The 16,324-nt window shown below is 43.5% G+C and overlaps 1 protein-coding gene across 1 annotated transcript in view; it reads left to right on the forward strand.

The window, feature by feature from the left end:
- mtrex (Mtr4 exosome RNA helicase) overlaps positions 1 to 16,324 on the forward strand; it is a 266,450-nt gene that overhangs the window by 21,228 nt on the left and 228,898 nt on the right. The window contains exons 6-8 of the mRNA XM_070868803.1: positions 6,835 to 7,009; positions 12,551 to 12,641; positions 13,285 to 13,409. Coding sequence (XP_070724904.1) covers positions 6,835 to 7,009; positions 12,551 to 12,641; positions 13,285 to 13,409 — 391 coding nt within the window. The remainder of the gene's footprint in view (positions 1 to 6,834; positions 7,010 to 12,550; positions 12,642 to 13,284; positions 13,410 to 16,324) is intronic.

The following is a 16,324-nucleotide window of genomic DNA, read 5'->3' on the forward strand; positions in this document are numbered from 1 at the left end:
ATCGAGGGGAAAACTAAAGGAAGATGGTTGTGGTTGTTGGAGGCCAATCACCTCAGCCCCAGGACATTGCTGCAGTGTCCTCTGCCCAACCATCTTCAACTGCTTCATCAATGACCTTCCCTCAGAATGGGGATGTTTGCTGATGTTTGCATTCATAACACCTCGGATAATGAAACAGTCCGTTCCCGCACGTAGCAAGACCTGGACAGCATTCAGGCTTGGGCTGATAAGTGGCACCCAGCCTGTAGCCACAGAGGATTGGAGAATGATGGTCAGCGCCTCCGCTATTTCCTCCCTTTTAACAGTTGAGGATAAATTTCATCTGGGATTAGCAATTTATCTACTTTTAAAATGCTAAACCCCTTAATATTTTGCTTCTCACTATGTTTATCTCGTCTAATATTTCACACTCCTCCTTACTACAATGTCTGTAGTGTCCCTCTCTTTTGTAAAGACAGATGCAAAGTATTCATTGAGAACCATACCCACGTCTTCTGCCTCCACACACAGGTTACCTGTTTGCTCTCTAATAGGCCCTACTCTTTCCTTAGTTATCCTCTTGCTCGTTATGTATTTATAAAACATCTTTAGGTTTTCCTTAATTTTATTTTGAATATTTTTTCATGCCCTCTTTTTGCTTTCCTAATTTCGTTTTTAATTTCATCCCTGCACTGTCCAAACTCCTCTAAGCTTTCAGAGAAACATAGAAAATAGGTGCAGGAGTAGGCCATCGGCCCTTCGAGCCTGCACCGCCATTCAATGAGTTCATGGCTAAACATGTAACTTCAGTAGCCCATTCCTGCTTTCTCGCCATACCCCTTGATCCCCCTAGTAGTAAGGACTACATCTAACTCCTTTTTGAATATATTTAGTGAATTGGCCTCAACAACTTTCTGCAGTACCAAAGCCACCTTTTTGTGCCTTATCCTACCCTGTATGTTCCTTGATGTCAAGAGGACTCTAGATTTGGGAGTCTCACACTTTTTCTTTGTGGGAACATATTTGCTCTGAACCCTCACCAACTCCTTCTTGGATGCCTCCCACTGCTGTGAGACTGATTTACCTTTCAATAGCTGTTTCCAGTCCATTTTGGCTAAATCACATCTCTGCTTGAGCAGTGTTGCAGCAGGGAGGGATTCAAGTTCCTAGGGCATTGGAACCGGTTCTGGAGGAGGTGGGACCAGTACAAACCGGACGGCCTGCACATGGGCCGGACCGGAACCAATCTCCCAGGGGGAGTGTTTGCTCATGCTGTTGGGGAGGAGTTAAACTAATATGGCAGGGGGATGGGAACCAAAGCAGGGAGACAGAGGGAAACAAAATGGAGACAGAAGCAAAAGACAGAAAGAAGATGAGTAAAAGTGGAGGGCAGAGAAACCCAAGGCAAAAAACAAAAAGGGCCACTGTACAGCACAATTCTAAAGGGTCAAACCGTAATAAAAAGGCAAGCATGAAAGCTCGGTGCCTCAATGCGAGGAGTATTCGGAACCCAGGAGAGGGCTCTGAGCTAGTTAGAGTGGGTGAGAGCGCAGATGAACAGGAGCCCAAGAAAGAATGCAAAAGGCAGAAGGCAACAGAGCAGAGTAGCACTGGGGTAAGTGTAAACCACAAGGTGATAGGAAGGGACAATATGTATGAATATAAAGGGGCTGCAGGAGGAGTCAAAACTAAAAATTATGATTTGAAAACTAGTATTAAAACACTCTACCTAAACGCACGCAGCATTCGAAATAAAGTAAATGAGTTGACGGCACAAATCATTACAAATGGGTATGATTTGGTGGCCATTACAGAAACGTGGTTGCAGGGTTTCCAAGACTGGGAATTAAACAATCAGGGGTATCTGACAATTCGGAATGATAGACAAGAAGGGAAAGGAGTTGGGGTAGCTCTGTTAATAAAGGATGATATCAGGGCAAAATGTTGAATCATTGTGGGTGGAGATTAGAGATAGTAAGGGGAAAAAGTCACTGGTGGATGTAGTTTATAGGCCCCCAAATAATAACTTCACGGTGGGGCGGGCAATAATCAAGGGAATAATGAGGCATGTGAAAAAGGAACGGCAGTAATCATGGGGGATTTTAACCTACATATCGATTGGTCAAATCAAATCGCACGGAGTAGCCTTGAGGAGGAATTCATAGAATGCATACGTGATTGTTTCTTAGAACAGTATGTTACAGAACCTACAAGGGAGCAAGCTATCTTCGATCTGGTCCTGTGTAATGAGACAGGAATAATAAACGATCTCGTAAAAGATCCTCACGGAATGAGTGATCACAGCATGGTTGAATTTGTAATACAGATTGAGGGTGAGTAAGTAGTGTCTCAAACGAGCTTACAATGCTTAAACAAAGGGGACTACAGTGGGATGAGGGCAGAGTTGGCTAAAGTAGACTGGGAACACAGACTAAACAATGGCACAATTGAGGAACAGTGGAGGACTTTTAAGGAGCTCTTTCATAATGCTCAACAAAAATATATTCCAGTGAAAAAGAAGGGCGGTAAGAGAAGGGATAACCAGCCATGGATAACCAAGGAAATAAAGGAGAGCATCAAATTAAAAACCAATGCGTATAAGGTGGCCAAGGTTAGTGGGAAACAAGAAGATTGGGAAAATTTTAAATGACAGCAAAGAATGACTAAGAAAGCAATAAAGAAAGGAAAGATAGATTACGAAAGTAAACTTGCGCAAAACATAAAAACAGATAGTAAAAGCTTTTACCGATATATAAAAACGGAAGAGAGTGACTAAAGTAAATGTTGGTCCCTTAGAAGATGAGAAGGGGGATTTAATAATGGGAAAAGTGGAAATGGCTGAGACCTTAAACAATTATTTTGCTTCGGTTTTCACAGTGGAAGACACAAAAACCATTCCAAAAATTGCTGGTCACGGGAATGTGGAAAGGGAGGACCTTGAGATAATCACAATCACGAGGGAGGTAGTGCTGGACAGGCTAATGGGACTTAAGGTAGACAAGTCCCCTGGTTCTGATGAAATGCATCCCAGGGTACTAAAAGAGATGGCGGCAGTTATAGCAGATGCATTAGTTATAATCTACTAAAATTCTCTGGACTCTGGGGAGGTACCAGTGGATTGGAAAGCAGCTAATGTAACGCCTCTGTTTAAAAAAAGGGGGCAGACAAAAGACAGGTAACTATAGGCTTGTTAGTTTAACATCTGTAGTGGGGAAAATGCTTGAACCATATCATTAAGGAAGAAATAGCGGGACATCTAGATTGGAATAGTGCAATCAAGCAGACGCAACATGGATTCATGAAGGGGAAATCATGTTTAACTAATTTACTGGAATTCTTTGAGGATATAACGAGTATGTTGGATAGAGGTGTACCGATGAATGTGGTGTATTTAGATTTCCAAAAGGCATTCGATAAGGTGCCACACAAAAGGTTACTGCAGAAGATAAAGGTACGCGGAGTCAGAGGAAATGTATTAGCATGGATCGAGAATTGGCTGGCTAATAGAAAGCAGAGAATCGGGATAAATGGGTTCTTTTCGGGTTGGAAATCGGTGGTTAGTGGTGTGCCACAGGGATCAGTGCTGGGACCACAACTGTTTACAATATACATAGATGACCTGGAAGAGGGGACAGAGTGTAGTGTAACAAAATTTGCAGATGACACAAAGATTAGTGGGAACGCGGGTTGTGTAGATGACACAAAGAGGCTGCAAATAGATTTAGTTAGGTTAAGCGAATGGGCTATGGTTTGGCAGATAGAATACAATGTCGGAAAGTGTGAAGTCATCCACCTTGGGGGGGGGGGAAAAAAAACAGTAAAAGGGAATATTATTTGAATGGGGAGAAATTACATCATGCTGCGGTGCAGAGGGACCTGGGGGCCCTTGTGCATGAATCCCAAAAAGTTAGTTTGCAGGTGCAGCAGGTAATCAGGAAGGCGAATGGAATGTTGGCCTTCATTGCGAGAGGGATGGAGTACAAAAGCAGGGAGGTCCTGCTGCAACTGTATAGGGTATTGGTGAGGCCGCACCTGGAGTACTGCGTGCAGTTTTGGTCACCTTACTTAAGGAAGGATATACTAGCTTTGGAGGGGGTACAGAGACGATTCACTAGGCTGATTCCAGAGATGAGAGGGTTACCTTATGATAGATTGAGTAGACTGGGTCTTTACTCGTTGGAGTTCAGAAGGATGAGGGGTGATCTTATAGAAACATTTAAAATAATGAAAGGGATAGACAAGATGGAGGCAGAGAGGTTGTTTCCACTGGTCGGGGAGACTAGAACTAGGGAGCACAGCCTCAAAATACGGGGGAGCCAATTTAAAACCGAGTTGAGAAGGAATTTCTTCTCCCAGAGGGTTGTGAATCTGTGGAATTCTCTGCCCAAGGAAGCAGTTGAGGCTAGCTCATTGAATGTATTCAAATCACAGAAAGATAGATTTTTAACCAATAAGGGAATTAAGGGTTATGGGGAGCGGGCGGGTAAGTGGAGCTGAGTCCACGGCCAGATCAGCCATGATCTTTTTGAATGGCAGAGCAGGCTCGAGGGGCTAGATGGCCTACTCCTGTTCCTAATTCTTATGTTGTTATGTTCAGCTTAGTAAAAATAGCCTTTCCTCAATTAAGAACTTTTACTCCTGGACCAGCTTTGTCCTTTTCCATGACTGCGCTAAATCGAACTGAATTATGATCACTACCACCAAAATACTCTCCAACTGATACACTTTCCATCTGCCCAGCTTCATTCCTTAAAATTAAGTCCACATCTACCTCCTCTCTTGTTGGGCTTGCTACATACTGGCTATAAAAATTTTCCCAAATGCATTTTAAGAATTCTGCCCCCTATAACTTTTACACTAATTCTATCCCAGGGTACTTGAAATCCCCTACAATTACTGCTCGATTGTTTTTGCACATTATAAATTTTCCTACATATTTGCTCTTCTGTCTCCCTCTAACTGTTTGGGGGTCTTTCGCACTCTCCCAACAGTGTGATTGCCCCTTCTTATTCTGTACTTCAACCCATATGGCCTCATTTGATAATCCTTCTAACATGTCATCCCTCCTCACACATGTAATTGTTTCTTTAACCTATATTGCGACTCCCTCTTGTTTTTATCCCCCCCTCTATCTCGTCTGAAGACTCTGTAACCAGGAATGTTGAGCTACCATTCCTACCCTACTTTAAGACGTGTTTCTGTGCCCTCAGCTCATCTGTGTTATTCACTTGAGTCCTTACATTGAAGTATATACCACTAAGCACTGCAAACTTCTTTGTTGTCCACTTTTTAGCCTTTGTTTCCTCTCCCTTCCAAAGTTGCTTACTAATTTTCTGTCTTCCATTTCCAACTTTGCTTCTCTCCCATCTCAATCTATGCTCAGGTTCCCATCCCGCTGACAAGCTAGACTAAATCCTCTCCAACAGCACTAGCAATCCCCCACCCCCATGCAATTGTTCCTGGCCCTATTGAGGTGCAACCCATCCAGCTTGTACAGTTCCCACCTCCTTCAGAACCAGTCCCAATGCCTCAGGAATCTAAAGCCCTCCCTCCTGCACCAATCCCTCCAGTCACTTGATAAAAAAAACTCCGAAATACCAATGATGATCCCAAGACAGCTGCAAATCTTCAGTCACTCGCTGGCAGAATACCACAGACATCATTGGTTCTCAGACAAACTATCGAAGGATTGGGTTGCCGGCGTATCGGAATAAATCGTATACCGGCCATTGTATATACTGGGCAAATCATGTTCACCCGAATGCACCTGCTATAAGTGATGGAGACTATACAAATAACTTGTGTGACAGTATATTTTCTTCTAGTTTTGCCTTTCGACAAGATGCTCTGAGGACTGTGTATGGGGATGATGAAAGTTCCTTGGTGTTAAAGCGGCCCATATTTTTTTTAAAGAAGCCAGAAATAAAAGAATAAAGCTGCTGTAAATACACAGCAGATCTGTGAAGAAATCATGTTTCAAGTGTAGATGTATGACCAGAACATATGGATTTCCAATCTTTATCTTTTTGCTTCAGATTTCTTGCATTCAGAGTTTACTTATTCTCTTACTTTGTTAATAAAAACAGTGCTGTTTCTTCAATGACTGGGCTTGAATTTCCAAACAATCCACCAGCGCCCAATTGCCGCTCAAAAGACAGCTAAGATTCCCAAGATTATCGCCGGTGAAAAATTTCCCCAAAACAAAAAAAAAAATCCGCCCAGTGAAAACAATGGGTGTTGCATCCTGATTCTTGGCGAAAAAGTGGAATCTTGGGCTGATTCGGCGATTCTTAAAGAAAATGGGTGATAATGAATAAATTTACTAAAAATTTACACCGAGGCTGCAGGTTGGGCCTAAGAGGAGAAAAAAAACTAAATATTTTTTAAAAAAACATAAAATCAAAAACATTCTCAGGACCCTTTTCACTTAAATTACGACAAGAGAATTTAAAAATAATTGGTTAAAAAAAACAATTACTTACCTTTTTTCTTGTAGGGCTACTCACCTACTGCCCAGTTCCGCTGATTCTCGTGGGCCTTTTTTGTGTAATACTTACAGGTTACCGCTGAGCCAAAAATAGCACATTGGCGATCTGTGGACGGTGCACGCCGGCGGTCCGCTCCCCATTGGTACTTCGACACCGCCGGCGGAACTCAGCTGGGGAATTTCTCGCTGATCCAGTTCTCGCCCAAAATGGCCAATACCGCCGGGCGGTGAACCATTGGAAATTCTAGTCTGTAGTACTTTTTTTTTTGGCTTCCCCCTCTACTAGTATAATTAGTAGGCAGCCCAGAAGGAGTTCCTACTTAGAGGTTTTAAAAATGCTCTTAAATTTAAATTTTCTAATTTTGTAGGTATGCAATAGCCCTTGCTTTACGTGATAAGCAAAGAGTTATCTTTACCAGTCCTATCAAAGCATTGAGCAATCAGAAGTATCGTGAGATGTATGAAGAGTTCCAGGATGTAGGACTAATGACTGGTGATGTCACTATCAATCCAACAGCCTCCTGCCTGGTCATGACAACTGAGGTAAAGTTGATTTATTCCTGCTAACTTGTCACATGTTACAGAAAGATAATGACCCGGATTTTGCGGTCAACAGCGAATGAAAAGCGCTCACCGTTCATTACACTTACAGCTGCCCACAGACTGTTAGTGGGCTTTTGCGTGCAAACTTACTGCAATTGGATACCATTTCAACACGGCGCCCTCTACAGGGAATCTGGAACCTGTGTGAAAAGGGCAAGCAACCGGATGTCTCTGCGTTTAAAGATTCTTCAATCTGATTTGATTGAAGAATCTTTAAAAGCAGAGTCTAAATCAAGAAATACAAGTTGGAATATTTAATTCAGTGCCAAATCAAGTACAGAAAGCAAAATAAAGAGAGGGGAATTGTTAGAAATATGGCAGGTTTAAGCCAATTTCTGCAACTTTAATAATCGGGATCGATTGTAAAGCCAATCTGGTGGATATATTGTGTTTAATCTGAATTTAAGATGGAATATAATACATTAGTTATATAGCAAAAACGTACAACCGTAATGTAGTTAATACTCATCCCGATCGGACAAACGGCTGGCGCACGCAAGCAATTCTCTTTAGCTTGCAGTCTCTTTCTCTGTCGAGAGCTTCCTTCGGTAAAGCATGGGATCACTCTCGAAGAGTGTTCGACCGCTCTCCTCTCACACCATCTGTGACTACAAGCTTCCAGGAGGTCACTTTTAACCTATTTTTAGGGGTAGGCCTGAAACTGAATATTGACAAGACCGTTTGACCTATAGCGGTTCTCCATAAAACTTTAATATCCAATAAGACCTCTAGTTCTTTGTTCGAAGCTCAAAACAAAGCATGACTTAAACATGTCTTACAATTCTGGCCTTATGTCATTGTTTATACCTTATCAAAATCGCTTTTCTGTAGAATTCCTTTGATATCTCTCTGTTTTTACTAACCCAGGGTTTATTCCTGTGGAAAACATTTCATATCTCTCTCGTCTCCTTTGATCCCATGAAGCCAAACCAGAAATCTGTTTGCCCCAGAGCCATTTCCTCTTTTTTACGACGTAGCAACATGTTTACGTTAACACCTACAACTTCCATTCATTATCTTTGCCAGCAGTTTTGTTAAGGTAACTTCAAACCCTACCGTTTGCATTATACATAAAATGCATAAACAAGGTTCAAGTCTTAACTTAAAAACAGCAGATAATCACTTAGCAACAGGGAGATTGTATATAGTACAAAGAACTATACCATCCATTTCTAAGCATTTCTCTGATTCGAATAGACATTCTGTCTGCAGTTCAGAACAATGATTTAAACACAGCATTCCTATCTGTTTTATACATTCCTAGTTTTATACATTTTTAGGGATCCTGATTTGTAACAAATAAAGATGGGATTAAGACCGATAAGAGACGAAGAACATTTTTAAAAATATATATATGTTACAAATTTTTTTTTTAGGCTCCAACAATAATTAAAATCTGAAGCAATGAGACTCCACACTTATAAAAGTTAATTTTCAATGCCAGAAGGTTGTTAAGTAGTGATTAAAACTTCCATGTATCGCTCTCCCCTCACATCCCCACATCACCCACCCCCCACACAACTTTACTTCCTTCTGTGTCCGTCCCTGGAAAAAAAACTCCGCACTCACTCACAATTGCAGTTACAAAATCCTAACTGTTCAAAAACCCCAATGGCCCTCCATTCACCATGACTTTTCTGCAGCTACCGGTCTGCTCAATCACACCGTCACCACCACCTTTCATGACCTTGACCCTATTAAAACCACTACTCTCTCTCGCCCTGGCTGTTCCCTCTGGTACGGCCCTCATCTTCGCTCCCTTAAGTCCGAGAGATGCAGACTTGAACGGATATGGTAGACAACTGGTTTAGCAATTGACCGCCAGATCTGGGTGGAGGACATAAAGCATTATCGGGTCCTGCTCTCGTCTGCCAAAATTACTCACTTCCAGGATCATTCTGGAATGCAAAAATAACTCTCAGCTTCTTATCTCTACTGCTAACTGTCTTAAAACCCTCTCCCTGTCTCCTCCAGCCTCTCCTCCAACAACATGTGTGGGGAGCTTATGGACTTCTTTGTCTCAAAGATTGAGACCATCCGATCAGCTGCCAGTGAGGTTGTTGGGTAGTAATTAAGACTTCCTTGAATTGCTCTCCACGCACCCAGTTTCTCTCCGATGGCCCTCGTGATCTCTCCACGCTTATCTTGTCCATGAGACCCACTTCCTATTCCTACTAAACTATAACCATCCTGTTCTGGCTCCCATGTGAGCTGATATTGTTAATGGTTCTCTCTCCTCAGTTACTGTCTCCCTCTCCTTCAAATCTGCCGTCATCGGCCCACTCCTCAAAAAAAACAACCCTTGACCCCCTCCGTCCTTGCAAACTACAGCCCCATCACCAACCTCCCTTTACTCTCTCAGGTCATTGAACGTGTTGTCGCCTCCCAAATCTGTGCCCATCTTTCCCGGAACTCCGTGTTTGACTCCCTCCAAACAGGTTTCCACTCCTCCACAGCACTGAAGCGTCTTTTATCAAAGTCATAAATGACATGCTTTGTGACTGTGACTAAGGTAAACTATCCTTCTTGTCCTTCTTGACTTGTCTGCAGCCTGTGACATGGTTAACTACTCCATCCATCTCCAACGCCTCGTTCAGCTGGGTGGGACTGTACTCACCTGGTTCCATTCTTATCTATCTAATCGTAGCCGGAGAAACACCTGCAATGGCTTCTCTCCTGCACTATTATCTCTGCGGTCCCCCAAGGATTTATCCTTGGCTCCCTCCTATTTCTTATCTGTATGCTGCCCCTTAGCGACTTCATCCGAAAGCACGCCGGCAGTTTCCACATGTACGCTAATGACACCCAGCTCTACCTCTACCACTTCTCTTGACCCCTCCACTGTCTCTAAATTGTCAGACTGCTTGTCCAACATCCACTACTGGATGAGCAGAAATTTTCTCCAATTAAATATTGGGCAGACTGAAGCCATTGTCTTGGGGCTCTGCCACAAACGGTGTTCCCTAGCCACTGACTCCATCCCTCACCCTAGCATCTGTCTAAGGCTGAACCTGACTGTTTGCAACCTTGGTGTCATATTTGACCCTAAAATGAACTTCCAACCACATATCCGCCCCATTACCAAGACCACCTTTTTCCACCTCCATAACATTGCCCATCCCAGCCACCTTAGCTCATCTGCTGCTGAAACCTTCATCCATGCCTTTGTTACCCCTAGACTTAACTATGTCATGCACTCCTGGCTGACTTCCCATGCTCTACCCTAAATAAGCATGAGGTCATCCAAAACTCGGCTGCCCGTGTCCTACCTTACAACAGTGACTCCACTCCAAAAGTATTTAATTGGCTGGAAAGCACTTTAAGACGTCTGGTGGTCGTGAAAGGTGCTATATAAATCCAAGTCTTTCTTTTCCTAACTCGCACCAAGTCCCGTTCAACCATTGCACCTGTGCTAGCTGATCTACATTGGCTCCCGGTTAAGCAACGCCTCGATTTTAAAATTCTCATCCTTGTTTTCAAATCTCTCCATGGCCTTGCCCCTCCCTATCTCTGTAATCTCCTCCAGCCCCCCGCCCCCCGAGATATCTGCGCTCCTCTAAATCTGGCCTCGTGAGCATCCCTGATTTTAATCGCTCAACCATTGGTGGCCGCGCTTAAGTTCTGGAATTCCCTGCCTAAACCTCTCTGTCTCGCATTGCTCCTTTAAGACGCTCCTTAAAATCTACTTCTTTGACCAAGCTTTTGGTCATCTGCCCTAATTTCTCCATTTGTGGCCTGGTGTCAAATTTTGTTTTATAGCTCCTGTGAAGTGCCTTAGAACATTTAACTGCATTAAAAGCGCTATATAAATACAAGTTTTTGTTATCACCAATGATCCCTGCAATTTTTGGGGGCTCCTCGACCAATTCAAACTTCTGTGTTTTTTTTCCAATTTAAAAGCCGGCTCTGTCAGGCTACGCGGGACCCTAGAACCCTGGCCATGCAGTGTAAAGGGAACATTGCGTAGCATTCCGTTAAAAATTTACTTACACTTGAATGGACAAGCCCTAAATTTTTCTAGGATGTTTCGTTGGTACCTAGGGATAAGTACCGTAACTTCACACCCTAATGCGGAGCTCGTGTAGGAGCAGGGCCAATCAGACAGTAACTTCCTGATATCCGCATTTTACTGCGCATGGGTGGATGCCAGAAGTTGCTGCCTGATTTCCTCTTTAATAACGGTGAGCACTGATAGCCTCACTGTTATTCCTGCCGCAAAATCCGGGCCAATATAATTCAGCTTCTGAAGTAAATGAAGATTTGACCAAGAAGCCTACCAATTCATGACTTAATATGCTAATAGCATAGTTTGCAGCTCTGCTGATCAATATCCATAGTTAATAGCTGGGCTTTTTGGTTTGAAGGCAGAGAACTGATAAATGACAATAAAATCACTCTAGTGACTCATCTGCTTTGGCATAAAATCCACGCAACATTGTTCAATACATCACATTATAAAATTAAATTTGCTTGTTAGTCTCAGCCAGATATTGAAGATATGACTCCTGAGTAGTAGGATGTGGGTTAATACCCATGGTTTGCAGCACAGTGAGTTTGTAATCTCAACTGTTGTGTGGAGGGGCTCGATTGACACAGAAAATAGGATGCTTTTCACAGCTGGCTGCAGAGTAGCATTTTATTTAAAAATATAGTACAGGTGCGACGTCCGAAATCCGGAAACCTTGGGACCGAGGCCATTCCGGATTTCGTATATTTGCGGATTTCGGAACGTCCTTGCCTAGGTCGAGGTAGGTGGAGTTAGGCCGCCGAAGGCCGGGGCGAGGTTGGGCTGTCGATGTAAGGGGGCGAGGTCGGGCCGCTGAGAGCTGGGTGAGGTCGAGCAGCCGAAGACTGGGGCGAAGTCAGGCCGGGGTGAGTTCGGGCTGCTGAGGGCTGGGGTGAGGTTGGGTCAGGGCGAAGTCGGGCCGGGGAGCGTTCAGGCTGCCGAGAGCCGAGGCGAGGTCGAGCTTCCGAGGGCCAGGGTGAAGTCAGGCTGCCGAGGTAAGGGGGCGACGTCGGGCCGCCGAGAGTCGGGGCAAGGTCGGGCTGGGGCGAGATCGGGCCGCCGAGGTAAGGGGGCGAGGTCGGGCCGCCGAGGAATCTGGATTGCGGAACATTTTCCGGTTTCTGGATGACCCCGCCACGGATCAGCCCGGTGTCCAGATTCCGGAACATTCCGAATTTCGGAACTCCGTATTTCGGATGCTCCACCTGTACTGCAAGTCTGATTCTGTTAAGCTTATTGCTGAATTTTACTTTTTTGCCTGGTTGTCTTCAGTTGGGCCTAATATGAGTCTGCACAACATGCAATTGTTATTCTTTAAAGAAGTTTAACTGTTAACGTTCAACTTTTCTGTTATCAGTATTGAAGAGGGTTCTTAATTGTTGAAATATTGCAATTAACACATTTTGTAATCTACTCACTAATGTTCCAGAGTAGCTTGTGATTTAAACCTCATTTTAAATTATTTTTTTGTGCAGATTTTAAGGAGTATGCTCTACAGAGGATCAGAGGTTATGAGAGAAGTAGCCTGGGTTATCTTTGATGAAATCCATTACATGAGAGATGCAGGTAAGGAAGCACTTTATTATGAATCAAAAGTAGCAATATACAGTAACATTAGGGGGGCACTATGCAACATTTTAACAAAATTAGATTGATAACTTCCCTCTGCCACCTCTGTATCACACACATCATGCATGCAAAGATTGACCATGCTGTACTGAAAGAGGCGAAGAAGGAAGCAAAATTGAAGGTGTCATCTTGTGCTGCTTTTGAACATCTCATAATGCCCTAAATGATTGACTTGGAGGTGGGTGCTTTTCTAGCGAGGAGGAAAAATTTACGGAGAGTTTAAAAAAAAAACAATTGTTTTTCTGTACTGAAAAATGTCAACAGTTTGAAGTTTTTTTTGAATATAAGTCTGCTGAGATTAGCACAAAAGTAGCTGGCAGTTTGGATCTTTGTACTTTGTTTTATTAACAAACATGAAAGATTTAAAGTACAACATTTACTACACTGGAAGTTTAGTACAGCTGGGTATCTTTCAGTTAGCACTTATAGTGAAGAGGGCATCTGTACAAAGGATCCAATAACGAAAGGCTATTTTGCTGGTGAACCGATACTTAGATTCTACTTTATTATCAAGATGCTAGACTACACTATTTAACAGATTTCTTGGAAAAATAAAATTTCAATTATGTTTTATTTTCAGAGCGAGGTGTTGTGTGGGAGGAAACAATTATTCTTCTCCCAGACAATGTTCACTATGTGTTCCTTTCTGCAACGATTCCCAATGCACGCCAGTTTGCTGAATGGATCTGCCACCTTCACAAGCAGGTAATTAAGTTGAATTTTGTATCCTTTGGTACAGAAATGTTGAGCGAGAATCTGGAGTTCTCTTAGTTATATTACGTAGATTGACATTTAGTTGGACTGCTGTCATACTTGGATTATCTGTGAAAGTGCCACTCGATGGATGACTCTTTGCTGTCAAGGAAAGTTCATTGGTGGGATGTGACAAATGGTGCACTCAAAACATTTTGCCATATGGAATAGAGAGTTGTATATCCAAGTTTGTAGATGTTAAGAGGCGCACAGTAAGTTGGTAGATGGCAGCAGGAAGTTTCAAAGGGACATAGACAGATTAAGTGAGTTGGAAAAAACTGGCGGATGGGGTTCATTGTGGGAAAGAGTGAGGTTTGGATACAAAAAAGACAAATTGGAATATTCTGTTATTCCCAAAAGATTAGTAACTTTGGAGGAGCAAATAAATGTGTGCTCAGGTATACAAACCACTAAAAGACGGTGCACAGATGCAAAAAGGCTAATGGAATCTTGGCTTTTATCTCGAGGGGAAATTTTGCTTCAGTTGTACAGAGCCTTGGTCAGATCCCACCTGAAGTACTGTGTTTAATTTTGGGCACCACATCTTGGGAAGGATATATTGGCCTTGGAGGGGGTACAGTGCAGATTCACCAGAATGATAGCAGGTCTTTAAAGGATTAACCCAATAGGATAGGTTACATAAACTTGGTTTTATTGATCTAATTGAGGTCTTTTTAACACGATAAAGGGCTTCAATAAGGTAGAGATCGAGAAACTCTTTCCTCTTATGAGGAATCCATTATAAGGGGGCGATCTTAAAGTTAGAGCTAGGAGTGAAATAGAGAAGAATTTTTTCACAAAGGCTATTAGAAATCTGGAATTCTCTCCCTTAAAAGACTGCGGATGCTGGGTCAATTGAAATTTGCAAGACAAAGATTTTGTAAGGACATCAATGGATGTGGATCCAGTGCCGGTAAATGGAGTTCAGGTATAGATCAGCAATGATTAATTAAATGATAGAACAGACTTGAGGGGCTGAATTGACTACCTCTGTTCCTATGTACCCATCTACATATACTGAACAACTCCTGCTTTGAATACAAAAACTGCTAAAAAAGAACTAGCTCAACTGAAGACTGACATTTAATGTCAAAAGTACTGTCATATATTCTTAATTTTCAATGAAACATGCAGCCTAAACTGTGGTTTTTAAAGGGGCCGTTGGAGGGTGTTGAAATGGCAGGGAAAGAGTGCTTTCCCAGCTCCACAGCGTTACTGCAGGCAACACTCGGCCCTCATGCATTTTCCGGCGCCCATCTTGCAAGACTTGCTGATGGTGGAGCAGGTCCAAATTTGATTATAATGTCCCTGCCTCCCCCTGTCTTCCCGAGTCCCAAGTTCTTCTTCCAGTCAACCCAACCCAACCACGTAACTCTTCGCTCCTCAAGCTGATCCTGTTTCTTGTCACCCCATAGCTGCCGCCAGCTCTCTCATCAAAATCTTCCGGGCTGTTTCAACTCGTGACTGGGAGATTCGTTTCATATTCTGGTAGTCTCAGCATCCTTAAGCGTGGGACACCACGGATCATTGTGTTCTGTAGGCCGTATATTTGATACCCTTGATATCATCATCATAGGCAGTCCCTTTGAATCGAGGAAGACTTGCTTCCACTCTCAAAATGAGTCCTTACATGGCTGAATAGTCCAATACTAGAACCACAGTCCCTGTCACAGGTGGGACAGATAGTCGTTGAAGGAAAGGGTGGGTGGAACTAATTTGCCGCATGCTCTTTCCGCTGCCTGCACTTAATTTCTGCATGCTCTCGGCGATGAGACTTGAGGTGCTCAGCCCCTCCCGGATGCACTTCCTCCACTTAGGGTGGTCTTTGGCCAGGGACTCCCAGGTATCAGTGGGGATATTGCACTTTATCAGGGAGGCTTTGAGGGCTGCCCACCTTTGGCTCGTTTGCCGTAAAGGAGTTCCGAGTAGAGCACTTGCTTTGGGAGCCTCGTGTCTGGCATGTGAACAATGTGGCCTGTCCAGCGGAGCTGATCAAATGTGGTCAGTGCTTCAATGCTGGGGATGTTGGCCTGGTCGACGACGCACCAATGTTAGCGTCCGTCCTCCCAAGGAATCTGCAGGATCTTGCGGAGACATTGTTGGTGGTATTTCTCCAACGACTTGAGGTGTCGGCTGTACATGGTCCATGTCTCTGAGCCGTACAGGAGGGCGGGAATTACTACAGCCCTGTAGACCATGAGCTTGGTGGCAGATTTGAGGTCCTGGTCTTCAAACACTCTTTTCCTCAGGTGGATCTAACCAGTTCTTAACTCAGTTTCTTAGTCATTTTCTGCTCACAATCTATAATTCCACTTATTCTTCCTTTGCAGGCATCCCGAGTTCCACCTGACATACAGCTTGTCCAAAATCCTGTATCTGACCCATGATAAGACACCTTCTCCAATCGCCCCTGTCTCACCAACCCGAGTCCCTGCGCGAATGTTGTTCCTACTAGGTCGGGAATTGCATGATATTCCCCCAGTGACAGTGAAGTAACTGACATGTCCCAAGTCAGGATGCTGAGTGACTTAAGATTATGGTATTTCCATTTTACTGCTCTTGTACTTCAACAGCAACAACTTTGATTTATATCGCGGCTTTAACATAGTAAAACGTCCTAAGGCGTTTCACAGCGGTAGAGCTCCCGGGATGGAGGTGCTGTCAAAGTAATCTTATTGAGTTGCTACACCGCATCTTGTAAATTGTTTATACAGGAGCCAAAGTAAGTTTGTGTTGGAGAGGTGGCTGCTTAACTTGCCGGCAGGATTGTCAGTTAAATAAACTGCTCTGTCCTGGATATTGTCAAGCTTCTTGAGTTGTTGCAGCTGCACTCATCCAGGTGAGACCTCCGGGTGGTTTCTCCCTGG

This window comes from Pristiophorus japonicus, chromosome 2 (genome assembly GCF_044704955.1).
Source record: "Pristiophorus japonicus isolate sPriJap1 chromosome 2, sPriJap1.hap1, whole genome shotgun sequence".
NCBI lineage: Eukaryota > Metazoa > Chordata > Chondrichthyes > Pristiophoridae > Pristiophorus > Pristiophorus japonicus.